This window comes from Microcebus murinus, chromosome 4, assembly GCF_040939455.1.
Source record: "Microcebus murinus isolate Inina chromosome 4, M.murinus_Inina_mat1.0, whole genome shotgun sequence".
In the NCBI taxonomy this organism is placed as follows: domain Eukaryota; kingdom Metazoa; phylum Chordata; class Mammalia; order Primates; family Cheirogaleidae; genus Microcebus; species Microcebus murinus.
Window position 1 is genome coordinate 84,279,377 of NC_134107.1, and position 24,008 is coordinate 84,303,384.

The 24,008-nt window shown below is 38.0% G+C and overlaps 1 protein-coding gene across 2 annotated transcripts in view; it reads right to left on the reverse strand.

Annotated features, from left to right (window-relative positions):
* Nucleotides 1-24,008, reverse strand: part of PDGFD (platelet derived growth factor D) — a 233,306-nt gene that overhangs the window by 15,507 nt on the left and 193,791 nt on the right. For both annotated transcript variants that reach the window (XM_012770510.2, XM_012770509.2), the window contains exons 4-5: nt 16,006-16,068; nt 11,761-11,959 (exon numbers count right to left, since the gene is read on the reverse strand). In XM_012770510.2, the coding sequence (XP_012625964.1) occupies nt 11,761-11,959; nt 16,006-16,068 (262 nt within the window). The remainder of the gene's footprint in view (nt 1-11,760; nt 11,960-16,005; nt 16,069-24,008) is intronic.

The following is a 24,008-nucleotide window of genomic DNA, read 5'->3' on the forward strand; positions in this document are numbered from 1 at the left end:
AGGAGCAATAAGGAATGGTCTTTGGGGGTAGAGGTCAAATGCCAAGGACAGTGTCAGTGGAATGTATCCAAAAGAAGCAAAAGGAAAAGAAGGCGTAAGTGTGGATCAAGAGTCTATTAACCCATCCCTGCGTGCCTTTTAACATGTGCAACTGTGCTTTAATTCTCAAGGGCAAGGGTTTATTCTCCAGCTGTTATATGCTGAGCCCAGGACATTGTGGGAACTGAATAAATGCTAAGTAATCACTGTGCATAATTTATTGCTGTTTTCTTTCTTTCTTTGTAAAGACATGTCATAACTTTAGCTACAATCAATCCAGATTTAAATTGAATGAACTCCGTCTTGGGAAAGGAACCATTTTATTGCTGCTAAAGTCCTGAAAATAACTGCAAGCAAAGCAGGAAGGATTACATAAATGGATTAAGAAGTGCAGCAACCATCCATTACAAGTGTCACCTTGAGATAAATATCGATGCTGGCCTGGGCATTCCTGTGGACAGGGCTGATGCAGAGGGCCAAATCTGCTGCCTGTGATAATGGGAATGGATTTGCCTAACACGGAGGAGTAAAAGAGGTGCAATTAGCAGGAAGGGATTGTGATGAGAGGGAAGGCGGAGAGGGACAGGTAGGAGGTACCAACACTGAGTCTCTAGCTAGTTCAGCCCTCTGTATGCACCTTAGCGCTGTGACTACATTTAGCTGTCCCTCACCCTTTTGAGGTGGCTATTGTTTCCCCAAGGTGAATAGTAAATGGAAAAACTGGAATGGAAACCTTTCTCTGTTTTGATTCATAACCTCTGCCATATCAAGCAGGACAGGAAGATGACAGGTAGCCCATTGGTTGAAGGAAGAAGACCAGGGTTGCTAGGACTCTATAGGGCTCTCTTGTAAGAAGCTGAACTGGGCTTGGGTGGTGAATGGCTACACCCTTAACTCCAGGAACTACCTGAGCCAAATGAGAGCATGCATTCCCTTGGGAATTTAGCCAATCCCCAAAGTTCCCTCAACAGACCAGGGCAAGGCCTTGCTTCCCTTGAAACCAAACTCCTCACATTGTGTAACCGTTTAACTGATTAGCACTGGTTACTTCCGTTTCTTACCCGCCACGAAGAGATTTACAATTCTGTCAGTTTTATGCATCAATTCCCTGATGTGACTAAGAACCGTGGCCCAGTGTGACTGCTGCAGAATCCAGCTGCCCTACATAGCAGAGGATTGAAACCACCGAGGCACTCAATTTAGAATTAGAACTAAAAGGTTCTCTGACGGGATGCAAATAACTTCAAGGCATGACTGCAGACTTTCTGCAGGGGATATTGAGTTTCCAGTCAAAGAAGACTGATTAGGCGGGGCAGCAGAGTGGGGAGCCAAGCAGAGGCTGGGCAGCAATTAAAGCTTCTGCTGCTTCGGTCTGAGGGGCTCTGGCGTGAGACTTCTGGGAGGGAGACAGGCCATGTGGGCCAGATCCATGTGGGAGAGGGGCTGCCCCTTCCGTCCCCATAGCTGAACATTACGGAACAGCAAGGATGTTCCAAATTCAATTCAAAGGCCCATTAATTTCACTGAAGGTCCCTTATTTCACCCAGGTTTACATAACGGTATGATCCCTCTCTTGCTGTCTTTTTGAATTTGAGTCTTGTTTTGCATGGATCTTCGACATGAATTAAGTTTTGGGGCTTTGTACGTACAACCTTCTGGAAAGACTTGCTTCTTTAGGCTGTGATGAGAATTCTGGAATCTGAGCCTTGGGTGCAGATGTGAATGCACACCCTTATTCAGTCTCCCATGGCTTAGGTACGGGAGGAGGAAGAGTCAACCCGGTCTTTTTGATCCTGATAATCCAGACCTCTAAACAGCAGGTACTGTGAAAAGTTCTTCACATGCATGATTGTATGACATCCTCATAGATGCTATGAATTACACACCATTATTACCCTTACTTTTACAGTTAAGGAAACTGAGCCTTTGCAAAGTTAAAAAAGAACACTTGTCCACAGCTGTATTCGCTCAGTGGCCGAGCCAGGGTTGGAATCGAGGCCTCTTCATGCCTTTCGTACTTATGAGCCCCAGGGTGATGAGGAGGAGGGTGCAAAGAGCAGCCTCCACAGCCATGCTTGAGTCTCCCCACCAGAGAACATTTGCTGTCCAAAGGACCTGGCTTCCTAGGTGCATGGATAGGCACTGACCTATCCATGTCACCTTCACGATCTCATCAGTTGCACATACCGAAGCAGGAGCTCCTGAGCACACTCATTCATCTGTTGGGTTCTGACTAATAAACCAGGCAACTATACAGAGCCTACTTTTTTCTTTGGTGGTTCAATATAATAAGTTTTATCTTTTCACCTGGACAGAGGGGAATTTGGCTGAGGCATGTCTCTTCATTTTGTCCTTATTTCTCCTTGAACCCCTTCTTGCATTTATCTACTTGTAGTCTTTGTCATGAAAACCAATCAGAGGCCCAAGAAAGGAGCTGGATGGATTGACAGCAATGATTTGTCCTAAGTGGGAATGAATTACAGCATCCTAGAGATTCTAGTTTCTACAGGACAGATAAACCCAATATACCCAGTATGCATTCACATACTTGGCAAACACTGCATAGTTGGTGATCAGTTTAAGACAAAATTTTACATATGTAGGTCTATTCCTTTTCTTTTTTAAAAAAGTGGCACACAATTGCATATAAGTTGTCTGTTCAGGTGGGCAGAAATCCAAAATGGGCTTTACTGGGTTAAAAATCAAGGTATGTAAAAGCAAGCCTGTGTTCTTTTGTGAATACAAAAATTCGCTGTGAAACAAAATAATCCGTTCACTTTGAATGTGGGAAAGTAATTTTTTTCTCCCAATTTAATTTACTGCTTGTTTTGTTCAACAGGAGGATAGTTTCCTTGGATCAATCTCTAAATGTCAAGTTATCAGTCAGCTTTCACTATGCTGGTTGTGCATCAATCTTTCTGTTGATATATGCACCACCAGCCTTTTTCCTCTTGATCATCCCGAGTCTGCTAGAGTGTCCAATTAAACTGCTACATGTCCTTGGAGAAAGCCAGCAATCATTTTATACCAACCAGGTCTAGGCTTTACAATGCTAAAATTCTGCATAAACTCTTTCAGCAGGCATGCAGCAGCAGCCTCCGTGTTAGCGTGTGTTTAGTACACGGTGATGGCATGAGGAGAGTGGGGGCTGGGAGTAGGGCCATGCTCATTTTCAACACCATGCTTGTGTCATTCTGTTTTGTCTTACCTGGCATCTCAGCCTGCTACATCACTTTGATCTTCTAGGGCTCAAACCAAAAGGCACATTCACCCTACATCTTCTCTGACCCTTTATGTACTCATCACTCTTTCTCTGCCCTCTATTAGAGACAGCACCTACTTCCACACACCCTGCCTTACTGTTTTCTTTCTAGTCTCCAACTTACAATGATTCCACTCACAATTTTTTGACTTTATGATGGTGCTTTCAATTGTGTGTGTTAGTGGTGAGTACCCACACAACCATTCTGTTTTTCACTTTCAGTACAGTATTCAATAAACTACATGAGCTATTCAGCACTTTATTGTAGAATAGGCTTTGTGTTGGATAATTTTGCCCACCTGCAGGCTAATGTAAGTGTTCTGAGCATATTTAAAGTAGGGGAGGCTATGAATGTTCAGTAAGTTAGGTGGATTAAATGCATGTTTGACTTAAAGATATTTTCAACTTAATGTTGGGTTTATTGGGACATAAACCCATTATAAGTTGAGAAACATCTCTAATTAGGTGTTTCTAGTCTACTGAACTGTCTGGGAAGCAGAGAATTAATCATCTTTTTATCCCTCTTCTTATAGTGCTTTGCCCCTTTGGGACAAAGTGTAAGGACCAAATGCAATTCATTTAAGTACATGTCTTTTAAAACCATTTGATTTCAGCGATCAGAAGCAAGGTGTAGCCAAAGGGAACACGACCTCATCTTTGTGCCAGATTATCATGAAAAGAGGGAGAAACAATTCCAATTATCTTTCAGCAAGTACATATGTCGAATGGCTCTTCTCTCAAGACTAACCTGTGGTGTGGTGTACTGGGAAGGTGTCAAGAGTAGAGCTGAGAAACTAAGGTTCTAGAACCAGCTCTACCTTGGATGAACTATGATGCATGAAGATGACTGGCTCTAAGACCTATGGAATCTAGAGGCAGTGCCAACCAGGGTAAAGCATGGAGTCAAGAAAGCTCACTCTTAGATACATATATCAAGGTGCTAAAGAACATGTCCTTTGCCAAATGGGAAAGAGTGCCACAATCTGTTAAGTGCTAAACATCTAGCTTTGATGTTGCAACACTAGATTTATGACACTTTACAGTGAGGGTGGGGGGTGAAGGGAATATTAATAATTGTAGTTTTTCTGTACAGAGCAACCAGGGGCTCTCAGCCTTTTGTAAGGCTCGTAAACTCCCCAGGAGGAGTCTGTACATCTTTATGGACGTTACAACCTCACCGCGGTTTTCAGATTTCCTCTCGCATAAACCAGCACATAATTGTAAAAACTATTTGCACATTTCAACCCCAATGTGGAAGTGGAAATAAATCTGGGAAGGACAATTAATTTATAACTTTTAGTGAGGGAATATCAAGATATTTTAAACTTTAAATCATGAAATGCAATGAACTTTGTGACTCCATTTGTTGGTTTCATATCTAAAGAATGAAAACTTCTACTACTTGTTTTGACAAAAATTAACCTAATTCACACAGTAAAAGGTTCTTCAACAGGCAATTCCCGATTTTCAAGGGTTAAAAAGAGTGTGAAGTGATGAGTGACTGGAAAATTACTGAGCACCTACCAGGTGCCCAGCACCGTGTGAAATGCTTTCACAAACTCAAGTCTCATTGAATTCCCATAAAAACCCCTCATCTTAGATATTATTGTTCCCATTTGATACATGTAGAAGAGATGCAGAGGAGTTAAATGACTTGCTTGCCTAAAGTCGCTGGAGATTAGTAGACATTCAACAAGCATGTGCTGAAAAGTCAATGGATGATTGAATGAATATCTGGAAGGCATGTAAGCATTTGACACCATCCTAAGGCAATTCTTTGAATCCTAGGAACTCATGACCTAGAGGGATGTATGATGTCTATTTATGAAATGAAAAATAAGAAAACAAGTTGTGACATTATTAAGAATCAAATAGATCTTAAAATGTCTCTCTTTCTTTCCTTTACTAAATTACGAGTACTTGGGCTTTAGACAAGTACTACTGAGTTGCCCCATAGCATGCCAGCCCACAAAGCCAGGTTCTTGTCATGACTCTCTACTCTCTGGCTGTCACAGAATCTTTCTGAATTTGTTTCTTTTACTGTGTAAAATGGGAATAACAGTACTCTCTTGCCAAGAAATATATTAAGATTGAATGAGATGAGAATGTTTGAAGCACAGGTCCAAATCCTAGCTCCCAGGAGGCATGCCTCACATGATTGTTGAAGTGAGTAAAACAGATCAAAGAGGGAAGGTTAAGAACAAAATCACCTAAAACCAGAAGTAGCTGTGATTTTTGCAATTGGTGAGTACTAAGGAAAGGAAGGCCATGCCCACTATGATCATCTAAATGTAAGAATGCAATGGTCAGGTGTGTTCAGTTTAATTTCACTGGACTGAGCACCGTCCTTTGCAAGTAAAGACAATTACTGAGCCAGATCTGTCAGTACAAGCAGTTCCTACGTAAGTATGTGCTCCATGTGCAATGTCTCCTTAAGTCCACTGGGGCACGGAGCAGAAGGATACCATAGGGTTTCCCAATGCTTCACGGAAAAAAATGGGCATAGAAAACACAAGGCTCACACATTTTCTTAAAGACGAATAACTGCTGTGGAAAATATACATCTGTTCACCCAGATACAAAAAGTTACCATTAGCTTTCCACTGCCACGTGGATTTTTCCTATTAATTTGCATTTGAATGATATGCCTCCATGGAAAAAATAACTTTGCTGATGAGAGTGGGATTAGGATATCCACAAAGATGAACAATCTCATCTAGGAGAAAAGTAGAGATGGCGCTGGCACTAGACAGAAAAACAACTGAAAATGTCCTTGTCCTGCTGATGAGATTTTCTTCAAATGTTTCATGTGTGCTCATTGACACATGCAACATGATAAACGATAACATGGCTTTTATTAATGCTTGCTGGCAAACTGAGTGGGGAATTTAGATACTTACAAATCATATGAGTCATAAACAGTGGCTAAAGTCTTACAAAAAAGGCTTAGCAGAGGAAACATCCAACAAGCAAAATGGTTTCAGAAAGTTTCTGGGTAAATAGTATTATAGAAAAGTTTAGTACTTGGCGATAATTTTGTAAACTTTTAATGAGTGTACCGATTATACAGATACTTAAATATGACAATATTTGGATACTATGTATGAGGCTCTCCAGATTACTGATGATTATCTTAGAAAAGCCTTACAGAACAGAGTTCATAGAAATATCTTAGTTCTGTGCAGAGTTTTGTAAGCAATTCAAGTAATAACTGTAGCTATCAACTATTGATGGCCCACCAGTTGTTACTCTGCTATTATGTAATCCTAGCACAACTTTGTAAAGTGGTTATCATTGGAGCCATTTTACAAAATACAGAAAACCGAGGATCAGGGGTCTATAAAAGTGACTTCTCCAAGGCTACTGATTTTAAGATTTGAGTTAGAATTTTGCCACAAGTTTGCTTGACTCTCAAGTCCATGCTCTTTCCATCATAATATTCTTTTTTCTTTTGCTATATTTCTATCAAATTTATGGCAAACAATTTTAATATTGATAAAAAAAACTTTTACTTGGTATAGGTAACAAATAAATCACGTTTCAGGAAACCCAGTGAAGTTAAGCTTCTTTTAACAATAGAAATAATTATTAATATGTTAATAAATATAAATAATGATAATCATTAGTTTCTATTATTGATTTGATGTCTCTGGTACCTCTGTTTGTTTAATTTACAGAGTAGTAGTTACAGAGGGCCGATATCTCAAGACTGACATATCCAATTCATCACTGTTGTCAGCCAAGGGCTTTTTGCAAATTTCCCCCCAGCTATCAAAAAGGCAGACAGAGAAAGCTGTAGGCACTCAGTTGCTAAAATATATTTATGCTTCAATACACTGTGAAATTATTTCCTACATTCTAAATCATTTTCGAAAAAGCAAAATTTGTATACTCCAGGTTAGCATGCAGTGGCATAACAAAGAAATAAGAATAAATGATTCATTGTTTTTTACAAAAAATATTTTGACCTAAGAAACTTCAGAACCAATTCAAATATCTTGATAAGAAGCATATTTATTTCGTTTATTCATCAGTTTCTTATGCCAGTTACTTATCAATAGTTTGCAAATGAGAGTTATATGTTAGACCTTAGAGCAAAATGTCATGTAGAAAATAATAGAATTGGTATTAGATACTCAGAAATGGGTAACTGTCCCTGAGTTACAACATGTAACCATTTAGAGTCTGTAAAAATCATATTTCAAACCTCATCATTTGGAATTAATTTAATATCAAGTTATTCACTGCACTCAATATTAAAATACTTTTTAAAAAAGGAGTGTATGCCAAATTTTGGCATGTGTATCTAAAAATGACAACTCTTTGGAGAAAAATATCTTTTACTAATAGTTTAAAACTATTAATTTGCAGTGCCTCAACAATTTTGCTCATATTTTAATCATAACACAAACTGTGAGAACAGGCTTCCCTCTTTGCTATTATGTGTTGTAGTTTTCTCTGTGGCAAACGCTATCATTCTGGAAAGTTAAGTTCTCCTGGAATAAGTAAAAGAACAGATCTCACTTACTTTGTTAACCTCTATAAATCATCTTTCATTCAATGTTCCATCTAATGGAGTTCAGGGCTGATCATTTCTTAATTTAGAAATGTTGAATTTTGTGCTATGAACTTGAATAGAAATACACTGCCCCCAAGTTCATGGGTATATATTTTAAATGAATCACAGTTTAGTTTGAGTTCAACTACAGTGCTATGCAATGATTTAGGTGGTAATTATGTAACTTATAGAAAGAACATCCATATAATTTCACCTAATTTTGTACAAATTTGCTATAGTGATTAGCATGCCAATCAGAAAAAGTAAATGCAACTTGAACTTGAAACTTTTTTGTTAACTTTTGGGTAGCTTTGAGGTTGAAAACATGAGGTTGAAATTAGTGGCAAAATTTGGGTTCAGAACTGCAGTGATGTATAGATTTCAACTGTACATGCTACCCTTTTCTCCATAACCATTAAGTTGGATATATTAACTTGTTATATTATCTTCATTCCAGAGCTTTGACTGACAAGGTTGAGGTTATCTATTACTTGTGAATTAAAAAAAAATAGTAGACCTTATATGTCAACATTCTGGCTTTAATATTTGGCAATGTTATCTCTTCTCTTTTTCTTTCCAAACTTCACTGTCCTTTTATTTTCCATTTTCAACTCTCTTCTGGAAGAGATTGCAAAACGCACACACACCTAACCTTCTTTCTACTAAATAAAAAGAAGCAAAACATAAAACTTCACTTTAGAATATGAACTGTTTCATTACATAAGTTCTCCACCCAGTGTGTTTGCATTTTATTTCAGAGTTTATAAAACTTTGTGTTTTGTATATTCACACCGAAGTGTCATCTTAGGATTCTGCTTTTTAGAATCATGAAAAATGCCACTTTTGATCTTTCTGGGCAAATGAGAAGGACGGATCCTCAATAACTATTCGTTAATGACAAGCGTGTTTCTGCACAACATTGCTAAGAAATTGTACACTGGTAGGAGGAAACTTTGCTGGTGATCCTGTCAAGTCAATGTTTTATTTGACACCTAATGCACTTCCATTATTCATAGTGTTTTCCTGTTTTTACTCTATATTGACTGCTCTCTTCTTCACACATTAGGATACAAGCCCTAAATCTGTATTTTTAAATTCCAAAAGCAGAAAATACCAGCTGAAATATTAAACCTGACTTCCCTTGTTTTTGTGATACATGCAGGTGTCTCAGCATCAGTGGGATGATAAACAATTAAGTCACACATTTAAACAAGTGCAGAGTCAGTGGTGACTTGGCAGGTTTTAAAGGAAACTGTCCGAATCTGCCTTAGGGCCATTTTAAACAACAGATTAAGAAATGGAACCTAAGCCAACAGGGGAGAGAGATGATGTTTACTCTGTCACAAACATTGAGTCGAATGTCACCTCCAATGCTCTTGCAAGATTTTATCAGTACCAAAGGCATTCTTAATAAAGCTACACTATTCAGACTATGGGGAAGGTTTCTGTAAACTTTAGAAATATGCTAATGCTGGATTATTAATATCTTCAATTCTGCAAACATTAATTGAGCATCTAAAATGTGTCAGTGACTCAAAGACTGTGCCAAGTGGTACACAATGAGCAAACTCTAAAATAATGGTTCTTGAACCTGGCTACCTCTAAACTTAGATCTCCTAAGAGCCATAAATAACATCAGTACTCCAGCCCTACCCTCCAGAGATTCTTAGTGAATGTGTCTGGGGTAGGACTAGGCATCTGTAGTTTTTAAAATCTCCCCAGGTGATTTTTAGCCCAAGTTTGAGACCCACAGAAGCTCCTGGGATTGCACAACCCCTTAGAGAAAACACAACCACACAATAACTGTGCAGTAATAGGTTATATAAAAGGTTGTGGCATCCCAAGTACTCCTAACTTTGCCTGGGATAGGCATGACAAGGACAGGACAAGGGACAAGGAAGTCTTCATCAAGGAAGTGATGCAAATATATTTCAGAATTCTAAGTTGCGACAGCTAGCCAACAATTCTTGAACAAGTATTATATGCCAGGTGCTCTGGATGGCACCACAAACTACTCCTGGAAGCAGGTGCTATTATAGGCATGTTGCCAGTGAGGAAACTGAGACATTGGAAGGATCAGGGTACTTGCTGGAAAGTCACAAAACTTGTAAGTGGCAGGGTTAGGATTTGAATCCAGGCCTCCTGCCTCCAACTGAACATAACTTCTAAGAAAAAACAAAAAAGTAAGATGATTTAAAATTTTTAATATTTTCAGAAAAGGGGTGCCAAGAAGGGCTACTCCTTGAATAGCAGAAGACACAGAGTCATATTTAATGGCTTTGTTGTCCAATGCCATTTTTAATATTTCTTGTGAGTTTTTTAAAACATGACTATTTTACTTTCTTTCAAGTTGACCTAGTAGGGATCCAAATACAGCAATGACTTACAGAAAAGCAATTTCTTCTTTGAACTGAATCCAATCTGAGCCCTGAGGAGATTCACTTTGAGAGTTTTAGTGATCTGCATGTGGCATATCTCCATAACATCAGGGCCACCGGTAACTTTCATGTCCCCCTCTTAGCTGTGTATTTTAACTATATGAGACTTTTGACCTGAGCCATAAGCAGAAGGCCCAGGCAGAAGTTAATATTAATAGTCATTTGGGCCCAAATGTTATAACTGCTTGTACTAAAGGAACCCAGTTCTTAAAAGTACCTTTAATATTACAAAGTGTAGGAACAAGCTGTATCTTAGCTAAATAACTTCATAGCTATGGTGCAAGCCAACCTTACAAGACTTTTTCAGGAAAATCTTAATGGTAACAAATTTTATCACATAAAGCAATGACACAGACCAGAAATGATAATTTTATTCAATCAGAGTTAATTATACTTCATTTCTTTATTAATTTGTGATATATACTCCAAAAAACATTCTCATCCTAAGATCATATCACTCAGATGTATGACGAGGCTATTAATTTTTTAAGAGTTTAAGTGTTGTTTTAACTCATGATGATCTCTCTGCTTGAATGTTTTCTCTTCCTCTCCCCTCATTCTGCTTTCTTGAAACTTCCTATTGAACATGTGCTCTCACTATCCCAGACCTTTGTTTCCTCTCCCTTGGGACATTCATATCCCAAACACTTGAACCACCCAGGCACCAAGTACACAGTAGATCCTGATTTAAAAAATTATAGAATGGACATCAAATGGGTAGAGGTGAAATCTTACAACAGAAGTTTGTCAATTGCTTTAACAGGAGCCTCTGCTGTCAAAATTGACAGGACTGGACTCAACCAATCCTCAAAGAGGCACAGTAGACCATTACACAAACACTGTCACTTTAGGCAAGAGACCACGATTCTCATGTCTTCCCTACTGCTATTACTTTGGCAAATTATTTACCTCCCCTGACTTTTGTTGCCTCCACTGTAAAATTGGGGCTAATGCCTTACTTGCCAAGGAGCAAGAAACTGGTTCAGATAATTTATAAGGTCTCTTCTAGTTCCAAACTATGACAAATCTTTGGGTGAAATCTTTCTTAGTCCTATGAAAACAACGCAGTTTGTGCAAAACACAGAACTTCATTTGAAAGCGCAGTGAAACATGTGATAATGCACTGACTGCAATCGTTTGATTTAAGTGAATTAAATATATTGCATTGCTCATCCATACTTACTGTTACGGTTAAGTATCCCTAATTAGAAAATACAAAATCCAAAATGCTCCAAAATCATGTCGATGCTCAAAGGAAATGCTCACTGGAACATTTTGGATTTCAGATTTTCAAATTAGGGATGTTAAACCAGTAAGTATTAAATGTCATTATTCCAAAATCCAAAATAAAATCCAACATCGGAAACACTTCTGGTCCCAAGCATTTTAAATAGGGGATACTCAGTCTGTACTACTAACACTCTTATCTGTTTACGAAGAACCCACAAGCCTCTGTCTCTTACCTTTTGACTTCCGGTCATGGTACGACCTGCCTCGATAATGAGGGGTATCCAAATATAAATTCTCAAGATCTTCTTGCCATGACTCTGGGTTGAAGTGCTTGAGCAGATCTTCCACGGTATCAAATTCTGCAACTGTTTTGTCCAGAGCATCCGCAGTCAGAGTGGGATCCGTTACTGATGGAGAGTGATAGGATACCCCCTAAGAGTGACATACAGCTCAGTGTACTCAGAAAAAGTTCATTGCTATGAAATACAACAGTCATTCAACTATATGGAAGGAACATAAACAGGCTTCTGGGTATAAGACACCATATGTCTACACACCATGCAAAAACCACCTTGCATTAGCTTGCCATAGTCTTAAATAAGAGCAATTGATTTATATAAGATAATCACTCAGTATTTTGCAAATCACAGCCAGGCAGGTCATAAAACTTTCAGTTCATGTGAACTGTAATGATGTAAAAATATAGGGTAGGTGGAAATATCAAAACTAAGTTTATCTCATTTCTTGGTTCAAGGTCCCCTATCATCCATAGATCAACAAATAATGGTGAAAATTGAAATTTCAAACTCCTTCCCTGCAAGTTCTGATAGTTCATTTCATTCTCTCATGTTTAGCCTCCATGTCCCCCCTTTCCAGATCACCTGGTATTGCAGATGATGTGTGAGCAGTGTCTGAATTTACTCTGGAGACATTTTGATAAAATCTGGCACTTTAACCAACTAATTTAATGTCAACAAGGATAATTAGCCATGAAACTGGCTCTCTTGCCTTAAGAGTGGCAAATTCATATGGGAAGCATATTTTTTTTTAAAGTGCTATAGTTTGCAAGTGATCCCAGTTGCCATTAAAACATTCTTAGGAATACTCTTTAAATGAGGAACATAACATCATTGAATGTCTGGAAAGGAGTATGTATTTTGCTATGCAATACATCCCCACATAAGGTTTCCAAGCACTTACTTCACTAACCCTTGTACAATCTAGAGGTAAATGAGCCATGATTCAAACATCTCTGTAAAAATTCATGACCCATTAACAAGGAAATAGAGAGCACATAGCCTCAAATGATTTTTAAATGTCTTTAAAGAAACTTCCAAACAAATAAAGTCCCCCAAGGGCAAATATCTCCTATCACTAAGAGAAAAGGGGAATTAATGAAAATTTGCTTCTCTGAAATTTAATCATAGGATCCTATCAAGAAATAATAGGCATGGTAGAGTCTTAGACAGCAAAGCCCACAACTTATATTCTCACTCTTAGGTAATGTTGTCTCTCTTTAACCAAACAAGGACCAAAGGGCATAAGTGATTTGATGATTACCTGCTCTCAGAACAGTCCTTCTTCAGCAAAATGAAGAGGTGTAAAAGCATTAATCTACCATTGGTGTAACTTAGTAGCAGTTTTCAAATATGGCTCTTAGGGGAAGTTGAGTGGGGAGATTAGGGTGGGAGAATGAGTTAAATTGATGTATATACATATAGGTCAGCATATATATCTCAGATCAATTCTATTTTTATTTTTTCATTTAGAGAAAACATGCATCTAATTTTCATTCATCCCTGTTAAAATAGGTGGATATTCTCTCCTGACCAAATCTTTCCACCATGCTACTTTCATTACCTGCTCATGAGTCTACTCTATATTCTACATAGGTGTAACCAGGTAATAACAATCATTTATCTGGTGGCATGGCCTTTGTCACACAATACTGAAGAGTCTAGAGATTTGTTAATAGTTCAAGTCATACTGAAGACACCTCCACAGTCATCTTGTGGATATGATATGGCTCATCCAAGGGCAGCCATATTTGCTCGTCTGTTTCTGATAAGGCAGCTCTTTAATCTAGGGGTGTGTATATGTGTGTGTGTGTGTGTGTGTGTGTGTGTGTGTGTGTTTCTGCCTGATATGAATGAAACCCAGACTTAAGTACATCATTTCTGTCACATGCTAGGGGTGGAAAATACTTATAATTCAGTACTATCACTCGAAACCCCTATTCAACTTGTATTTTCTGGATAATTCACCTGGTTCATATTTACCAGATGGTTTACAATTAGCCTGGTATCACAATAGTATGGGTCTAAGAACCGAAACATCAAAATGAACTGACCGAAGTTAGAAGCACTGCAGCATACAAAAGCCTCAAGATTAAAAAATGCTTCTCTGTTTTCTGAAATAAAAGCAGGGGCATTAATCAAGCCACACAAGTGGAAACTTTTGAATAGCTCTGGGGAAAATGGCTGCAGGAGTTTTCTGGGGTAGCTTCTCACATGGCCAGAGATCCGCAGTGTATACCCACATTATCTCTCCAAGAGAAAGTTGTAGAGGTTCTCAGTTCCTGAGCAGGAGAGGGAAAATCTAATCTCTTCTAACACTGGGCTGAAGAGCAATGTGAACCATAGGTAAAATGCAAACGAGTCCTCATGTACAAGCTTTACAGCCGTTTTCAAGTTTTGACTCACGGCAGTTGACAGAAACAATGATGATGGCTAAGAAAATATTAGGTAACCTAATAAACCTATGAAAATATTTTTCCCCCTGAGGTAAATATTTTAAGACTAATTTTGAGAAAAATAGCTAATTGGGTGTGCCTCCTTCAGTTGAGCAGTAAATATGATCTCATTCAGCTTTTGTTATGTATTTATAAAAGTCAATTCTAAAGTTATCTAAATGACTTCAAGACGATAACAATTTGTAAAAAAGATGCTTTGAAAACTGTAAGCCACTTTCAACAAAAACAAAGTAAACAGAAGTTAATGGGAGGTCTAAAGGCCCTTGCGCCTACTCTAGAAGTTCTTGCAGAATGGAATGCTGAGCACAGAAGCTGTTAATAGTTTGCCCTGATCTTCCAAGAAAGCTAAGCAGAACCTTGACTTGAAACTCAAACCAGAAGAATTTCCAGGGGATGTGAACCCAAGGCTGAATTTCTCCAGATACTCTCAAGGGATGGGATAATACCTCTTCTTTTAAAGGTCAGGGATTATCTTTAACTAGCTAAGTAAAAGTCCTTTACTTTTGGTGTATAATTGTGCACTTCGGGCAGAGATGAATAGACAACCCTGAGTTATCATTTACAAGATGTTTGAGAAGCTAGAGGATTCCTTGACACCCAGTCTCAGCTGCAAAAGCTGCTGCTGGTGTCTACTTTGAGTTATCAGCCTCAGGCTGCCAAGTGTCCAACCCTCCTGAGCTGCCTGAGCAGCTCCTCAGTGTGATCTGCTTTTGTTTTGATTTTCACCTAACTGACAATGATTGTCTACACTGAGGTTGGTTCAGAGGATGCATTCTGTACTGTCAAAAATGCACAAATAAAACACTCTTAATATCACTGCCAGAGATGTGTCTGATCTCTTGATCAGATAGTCCAGCAGCCAAATCAGGTGAATTTAATAGTCACAGAATCCCAAACTGAGGAAATCCTGCCATATGAGGGAATTTAAAAAGAAAATCCCCTGAACAGCAAAAGATAGCATATCACTTTTGGAAAAAAAAAAAAATCAACTCTGACTCAGCCACTCAGACCCACTTTAGAGCCGTAGACAAGCTTTCTCCATGCTCTTGACCTTTTTATGAACAACTGCATTTATTATCTTCGGTTTCATTGCTACATAAGTGCGACACATAGGATGGGTAAAAACAAGGTCTGCTCTTTCTGTGCAAAGTAGATAAGAAGACAGAATACTGAGAAATGACTAAATTTGGAGAAAAAATTGGGGCATGAACCATTTTACAGCTTCAGGGTGAGTTGTGTTTCATATCCAAGTCAAATAGGATACATGCCTGTTTTGCACTTAAGTTATCTTACTGTAAACATTGGGATTTTTCAAATCTGAAAAAGACCCTTGAAAATGCAAAGGTTAACAGTTTCTTCTGGAATATTCAAAAAGTTATTTCAAAATTCCCCACTTGAGCTGGGGCCATGAACCACTTTGATATGTTTGATGTCTGGACAGACCTTTCTTGGAATGATCTGCTTTGAAACTGACAAATAATTTAAGTCATTGTCTAGCCCAAGCTCCTAGCCCATACTGGCAATTCCTGGAAACCTTTCTGGAAGAGAGGAAAAAGGGTGCCTGACATAATCCACTGTAACCTAGATTAAATGGAGGAATATATCCTGCTTGAGATCTGGTTTTTGGTCAAACCACAGGTCCTCAATGCAGGTGAAGTCCTTTTGGGGTTGACCTTAGCTATTCCATCAGTTTCTTTCGCTGGCAACCGAGTAATAAATTACTTACTGAAATAGAGCTTGTGACTGATTCCCAGTTGGTCTCTGAGGCGGCTGCGGGCTGGAAATCTTCCTAGAAGGCAAAGAAATGTCTGTGTGAGTCAGTCAAATCTCTGTTCAATTCATTATGTGCACAGTTTCAACGTCTCAGCCTCCGAAGCTCCTTCCAACTAAGTGACAACAGAAATAGGGCTACATTCCTGCGGAACAGGTTACCATTTGTCTTAAGCACCTCTCCTCAAGAACCCTTCTTGTTCAAGACATGGGCATTTTCTTGTCAGTACTGGGGAAATGGACAATGTCCAGACAGGAGTTCACATGTCAACTTGGCCATCTACTGGCTGTGTGACCTCAGGCAAACTACTTAACCTCTCCAGTCCTTTCCTTCCTCATCTATAAAAGGCTGGTATGGGATGCTCACATTATAGGTTTTGAGAATTGAATTCATTAATTATGCAATTATAACTGGCACATGATAAAAACGCTTAATGAAGAATAATAATAATTACTATCCTTATTGGTGTCTAATGTTTACTTGGTTTAAACTGGGTTCTGTATCATGTTCAATCTTGAATGCTAAGCTAGTCCACAATATTGTTGAGCTTTTCAAAGGTACACTAACTTTCAAAGGGCTGTTCCTGATTCTATCAACAAATGTCAGCAAGGATGGCAGGGGAAGAAAATGACTAGGAGTGACAAAGTACTACTCACTCAGAGAAAGAAGGCCAAGGGCAGACCTGAGAACATTAGTTATTTCAGACAACCCTGAATGGACCTCACAGAAAGAAACTTCTCTTAAAAGGCAAACTTGTCTCTCATTTGTATGTGACTTTCATGTTAATTACTCCTGCAGGAAGTTTAAAAAAAAACAAAGGGAAGGAAAGCTGATTCTACTATTTTTTTTTTTTTTTTTTTTACATATCAGAAATGACTTCTTGACTCTACTAAAATAAATCACCTAGTAAATTTCTTCCAGCCTGGCCAGGGAGTGGAGGAGGTTTGAGATGATGCTGACAAATTCAGCCACTCAAGTGTAACAGTTCACTTACCCAAGCGCACTTACTGAGTGAGAACTAAGTGTCAGGTCTAAATTTCATTAACATGTTGAGAAGCTGGAAGTACATTTGTTAATTGCTCATGATAAGACTGGATTAATTAATAAATGTCCAGTGTTGAAGAAAATTTCAGTTGTTTACCAAGAATGACTGAGTCAAACAAATGTGGGATCCAAGGAATGACATAAGTATTAAAAACTGATCAGTGCAAGATCTCAGGAAATTTCACCCCAAGATATGAGTCCTTGGTATAATATAAAAAATATTTTAAATTAGAGGCCCTTTGATATCAAAGATCAAAAAGCATTGGAAGGGGCTTTCCCTCTGTCTGCATAAACTATAGTGACAGATCAAAAGAACAATTGACTTCCCTTCTTCTCCCTGCTATCTCAGTATATTGCAGGAAAATTGTTCAAAAATGCAACCAGACCTGGCCCGCATCATTTGAAATGTAATACCTGTCTCTCAGGTTAACTTAATTTGCTAAGGGAATCATTTACTAGTCAATCTGTTTCCCCCCTCCATTCATCCTCCCTAGCAACCATTTATTGCCCCTAAACAGAATTACCTACACTGCTCAGCTCCCACTCCCCTCTAGAAAGCCAGTATAAAAATATCTGAACTGATATTGGGTAATAACTCTGTGGTTCTCCCCATGCACATGGTAAATAAACCTTTCTCTTATTAGTCTGCCTTAATTGTGAGTGGGTCTTTCAGCGAACTTTTGGGGAAAAGGGCAAGTGTCCCCCTCACTCCCACCCTAGACATAATTATTCTAATCTCAACCACAGGGAAGATAGGAGAGAAATAGATGGGGTCTCTGCACTTTGCAAAACAGAATAGACATGAAAAGGACACTCAATTCCCACATCGGAAGGATGTGTGCAATCAAACGCAGGTTGGCATCTCTATGGGTCTTCACCAGCAGGTGAGCAGGTGAGATGGGGCAGGAAGCAAGGGAGCCAGTGGCTCCCCTGTGTCTGGATGGGACTGTTGGCGGGAGGATATATACCAGGTAAGACATGAAAGGAGAAATCCCAGATCATAGAATTTTCATTTTCACTTGTTCATTCAATATTTGTTAATCACCTAATTATGGAATAGTTTCTAAGCTGAGGGTAGAACTGCGAGGAAATAACAAACTATCTCTACCCTCAAGGAGTTCCAAATGTAAACACGTAAATAAACAGGTGCACTAATTTCATGTGAGTGCTCTGACACCAGTCTACTCAGCATACCATAGAAGGCAGCAGACAATTAAACCTGGAAAGGATGTGGGTTTCAAAAAGTTTCATACAAGAAGGTGACTCTTCAGTGGAGTCATGAAAGATAAGCAGGTGGTTACTTGCAAGAAAGGTGGGGTACAGACTGAAAGGGAGAGAGGTGCTTAGACATCTAAGGAAAGTGTGCAGAAAGAAGAGCAAGTTACTGGGGAAATGTAATGAGTCACCTTGTACCTAGAGTGTTTGAGGTGCCTGTGCAATACACAGGTAGAGATTTCAGGAGGAGTTTGCTACACGAGAATGGACCTCAGGAGAGAGACTTGAACTTGAGACATAGATGTGGGAATTACCAATACAAAAACGTAATTAAAGCAAGTAATACATTATGTTGACCATGTGTGAAAATCAGAGGAGGGACAGTTTTAAATCTTGAAGCTAAAAATGGTTTCAGGATTATCTAGTCTAATCTCAGTTGAACAAAAAAAAGAAGCAATTTTTTTTTCTTTTTTTTTTTTTAGACAAGAGTCTTGCTCTGTCACTCCGTGTAGAGAGTGCAGTGGCATCATCATAGCTGACTGCAACCTTGAACTCATGGGCTCCAGAGATCCTCCTGCTCAGCCTCCTGAGTAACTGGAGTACTCTTGCTCAGGCTAGTCTTGAACTCCTTACCACCAGCGGTCCTTTCACATTGGCCTCCCAGAAGAAAATCAATTCTTACAGAGAGAAAAGATGCATTCTGTGTCATGCAGCCATCTTCTGGCAAGGCTAGGACCATCAAATCTCATTCCTAAGTAGAAACTGTGTGGTTGGTGATCTTTTGCATCATTAAAGCTATCTTGGATAATGTATGCCTGGGGGGGGGGAGGATGGACCATTGTCCAAAAAGGGAGTCAACACAATGGCAGGAAAGGCATAAAGCAGAGTATTGGTGGCAGGTTCTACATCATAAAAGTAGTCTTAGTTATTTAGATTTGATATCTATATTTATTAAATCCTGTGACTTCAGTTCATTTTCTTGAATAGACATGCATTAAAAATGTTTTGTGAATTTTTTTTTTAAGGGATAAAGATGCTTTCATGCACAAGCACCTAGACAAATGATACACTGAGAACGTTTAGCTTCTTCACTGTCTGGGCTGCAGGATTCCAGTCAGAAAATTTAATAGGAACAAATGATAAAAGATTTCATTTAGTCCTAGATAAAATGTGACTTAATCTTCTCTTAGCAACATGAATATTAGACATTTAAAAGAAACCAACTTTCTTTTATGTGACTTCAAAAGTTTACCATTATTTATAGATGACATGTTTAAAATGAGCTTATAAAAGAGAACAATATCTTTTATAAAAATAAAACATTGAGCCTTCAAAGTTTTAGCCCTGAAAGGAGAATCTCAGCATAGGGAGGCACATAGCGATATTACCTTCTAAATATATCCTCAGCATGATCATTTCTCATCTCTTCCACCAAAACCTCCCAGGTTTCAGACACCAGCCAGTCTCCTAAGTGCCTGTTACCTTTTTCCCACGTGGCAGCTAGAATTATCGTTTTTTTGTTTGTTTGTTTGTTTTTTAACAGTAAATCACATCACTTCTGATTTCTGCTTAAAACCTCCCAATAGCTTTCCATTGCATTTATTCTCTGGTATAATAGGATCTGACCACTGCTTGCCTCCATGACCTTATCTCCTGGTGTCCTTCTCTGATTTGATGTTCTACCTTTGCCACTAAAGTCACTCCTGCTACACTGGCCTTCTTTTTATTTTTTTAGTTGAAAAATTTAGAAACTAAAATTTCAATATTGAGAAAAAGAGACTGTAGACCCCCTCCAGCATATTAGGGAAGTGGAACTGGGTTCCCTGCATAAAGCCTAGAATTCTAAAGGAGCTGGCTAAAATCTTTGTTGGTGATAGAGGTATGGATCAAATAATTGTTAGCTTTGTTGGAAAAATATAAAATTATATATGTAAGCTAAAACATAAGAGTAATCCTTAAAGAATTTAAAAAAAATAAAGCATAACTTTCAAAACAGTAGTGGAGGAAAAATAATTTGTAAAAAATTAATTTGCAAAAGTAAGGAAAAGAATGAAAAATAATTAAATAAAAATACAAAATAAGATGGCAGGAAACAATCTATAACATCAGGAATCACAATAAATTTAACAGATTAAAATTGCCTATTAAAAGTATAAAAACTCAGATTGGATCTTTTTAAATCTTTTAAATATATTTTAGGGGAAAACATGTTTCATATAAATACACTAGAATGTTTAAAACAATAGATGAATGCACTTGAATGATTATCGCGGCACAATTCACAATTGCAAGGATGTGGAAACAACCCAAGTGCCCATCAATATATGAGTGGAGTAATAAAATGTGGTATATGTATACCATGGAGTACTACTCAGCTATAAAAAACAACTGTGATATAGCACCTCTTGTATTTTCCTGGATAGAGCTGGAACCCATTCTACTAAGTGAAGTATCCCAAGAATGGAAAAATAAGCACCCCATGTACTCACTATCAAACTGGTTTTACTGATCAACACCTAAGTGGACATACAGGAATAACATTTATTGGGTATTGGGCAGGTGTGGGACGGGAGGAGATGGGTATATACATACACAATGAGTGCGATGTGCACCATCTGGGGGATGGACATGCTTGAAGCTCTGACTCGAGGGGGGAGGGAGGGTAAGGGCAACATATGTAACCTGAACATCTGTAGCCCCATAATATAATGAAAAAAAATAGATGAAAAAGACACAATAGGTAAATTCTAACCAAAAGAAAGCTGTACACTAGCCTTCTTACATTCCTTCAAGTAACACTCCAAGCTGCTTCTTCCCTTAGATTTAACCTACTGCTGTTCCCTCTGCCTGGATGAACTTTCCTTGAACATTCCAATGGCTGGCTCCTCATCCTTGAGTTCTCTGCTCACCAATCAAATCTTTAGAGAACATCCTTGAGCACTCGATTTAAAATACTTCTACCCTTGCTCACTTCATCTATTTAGCCAGCTTAATTATCTTTAAAGCTTTTATGGCCATCTGAAATGCTTTTAGTTTGCTTTATTGTTGATTATCTCTTTCCCCAACTAGAATGTATGCTCCAGAATGGTAGGGTCCTTGTTCATTTGTTCTCTACTCTGTCCAAGTTCCTAGCTGAGTTCTTGTTACACATTCCAACTTCTCTGGCCTCCAGAATGCACTTAGGGATGGTGATGTTCAGGGACTACCCACTGGTATAGGCAAACCAGTAGTATATAGCCAGAATCCATTCTGATTGGTCAGTGCCTAGGTACTACTGTTTGTTATCTATTTTTAATATCATCCTGGGTAGACGTCTTGCTTTTTCAAGCTTCAGGCTAATGGAAGACAAATTCCTTTTTCGTGGGTTCTTAGCAGTGCCCTTACCATTACTTTAAGAAATGCTACAATAGAATAAACAGTGAATAATCATTTAAAATGTATCAAGACAGTCAAGTTTGCAAAGATCACATTTCTGTTCTTTGTTACAGCAAGCTCACATAAAAATGCTTTAAAAGCCACCCCAAGAGAACTATTTGTTAGCTCTAGGAAACTGGTACATATTCCACTCTTGATTTCGTCTTCTGCTACTCAACTGCAGCATAATACACCCTAAAACCAAGTAGCTGGTATTTTGGTTCCTTTGTTCCTTCAGTGCATATAGGGAATCTTAGCACTTTGATGCTGTGCATCCCTTACTGCAGCTTACTGGGACCATCTCTAGGGTGTCCAATGACCTCCCTGGAGAGAGGAGCAAACTGAAGCTCAGAGAGCCCCATGAGTTATCCAGTAGCCCCAAAATAGTTTTTACTAGAACCCAGTTAGCTATTGTGCTTTTCTGAGTCACACGTTCTTTCCAATTCACTGAATAATGTTATATATCATTCTATAATTATAGGAATCTTAATCTGCATTGCCTTAATCTAATAAGGATTAATTTATATCATTAAAATAATAATTTACTCTCAGCTTATATCTTCACATTAAATTAGTTCATAATTGTATTTTGGCAGCGAAACTCATTGTTAGGCATTTTGAAATGCAACTCCCTCATTCTCTGCATTTTAATCTTTGGAGTAGTTTTCAAAACATAGATATGATTCTCAGATCTTCACTTTTTAAGTTGCTTAGTATGCATAGTTTGGTTTGTATGAGAAAAGTGTTGTGGACTAGAAAGTTGGGGAGGTATATAAAAATAAAATCTTAAAGTACTACATGAAAATACAGATAAATAGTTATATATGTGTAGTGTGGAAAGATGTTTCTAAGCATAAATGCTAAAGTCAGAAAACATAAAAGTTGGTACACTTTACATATAAAAATGCATAAACTTAAAATATATCAAAACAAAATGAAAAGCATAATGATATATAGTAAACACACATGTAACAGATAAACAGTTAACATCCTTAAAATAAAATGAGCTTTCATAAATCAAAAGGTTATAAAAGAGTAGGTTCCATATCATACAATTTTGCTAGAAAAAATGTATAGGTATTGATTAAAACAGGACTTAAAATATATATACAACAATATTGCTATAGTTGTCATTGAGTGATACCTGATTTTTTTTCCCTTTTTGTTCATTTTTATGTTCTAAAATTTCATAATAAATGTCTAGTTTTTTTTAAATAAAATGGTAATTTTCTAAAACAATGATGGGAAAGAAAAACTGGATAGGGGTGTATGTTATCATTTACCCCTAAAGGCTTATCTGTCATATCATTTGTTGGATGGTGTCACCCATGTATTTCCTTGTAGAAAATAAATGCCTTCTTGTAGAAATGCTTCTAACCAATTAACAATAGAAAATTATTCAAAACTGGAACATAAAGGGTTCTAGAGTAATCCCATTTGACTCCACCTAAAATACAGCTAATGCAATGCAAACTTTTAATGTCTTTAAAAACAGCCATGAAAACATGGCATTAGTCATCAGCTCAGGGTCATACACACATTCCATCACTGAGCGCCAGCCATGGATGTCCAGAGGAATTCCTTTCCTGTCCTCCATGGTAGTAAGCTAAGGGCTCTTGTCTTTTGAGTTTCTGGAGACAGCTGTTCCCAGGCCAATACTGAAACATTTGGGATGATTAGTTGTACCACCTGTTCCTGGATCTCACAGAGGGTGGCTTTTCATTTTTATCCTAGGTGATTATGCTGTACATGAGTAGATGAGCCATAAACTATTCATTGCTAGAGGGACGTATTTCACCTGCACTAAAGACATACGCAGTTACTTGGAGTTTTTAAAAAGCTTTCAACCAAAACAATCTTTAACTTACCAAGTTTGACTTACTTTGGGAAAGTTTTAAAAGACATTTGGCAGAGTATTTTCTCTCATTTTTAAATATTTTTTTTCTGTTTTATATTCACTCTTCAGAGAAAGAAAATAAAGAAATCTCTCTCCAAATTGTATCTATGCTTCTTGATTATGCTAACGCTCAGAGGTGTTTCTTTTGCAATTTGAAAGAAACAGAGGGATTTGTTCAGATTCATAAAACAATAACGAATGAATACATTATCAACATCTATTTTCTCAATAAATTCTTCTTTCATTCATGACACCCTGTTGTGTTCATGACCCACTGAAGGAAATTCAAATATCAATAAATGTGGAGGCCCATGACCTGAGATTACTCTATGGGGGAGATCTCTGAGAACAAAGGCTTTCCATACTTCAGTACCTGAATCTCTGGCTT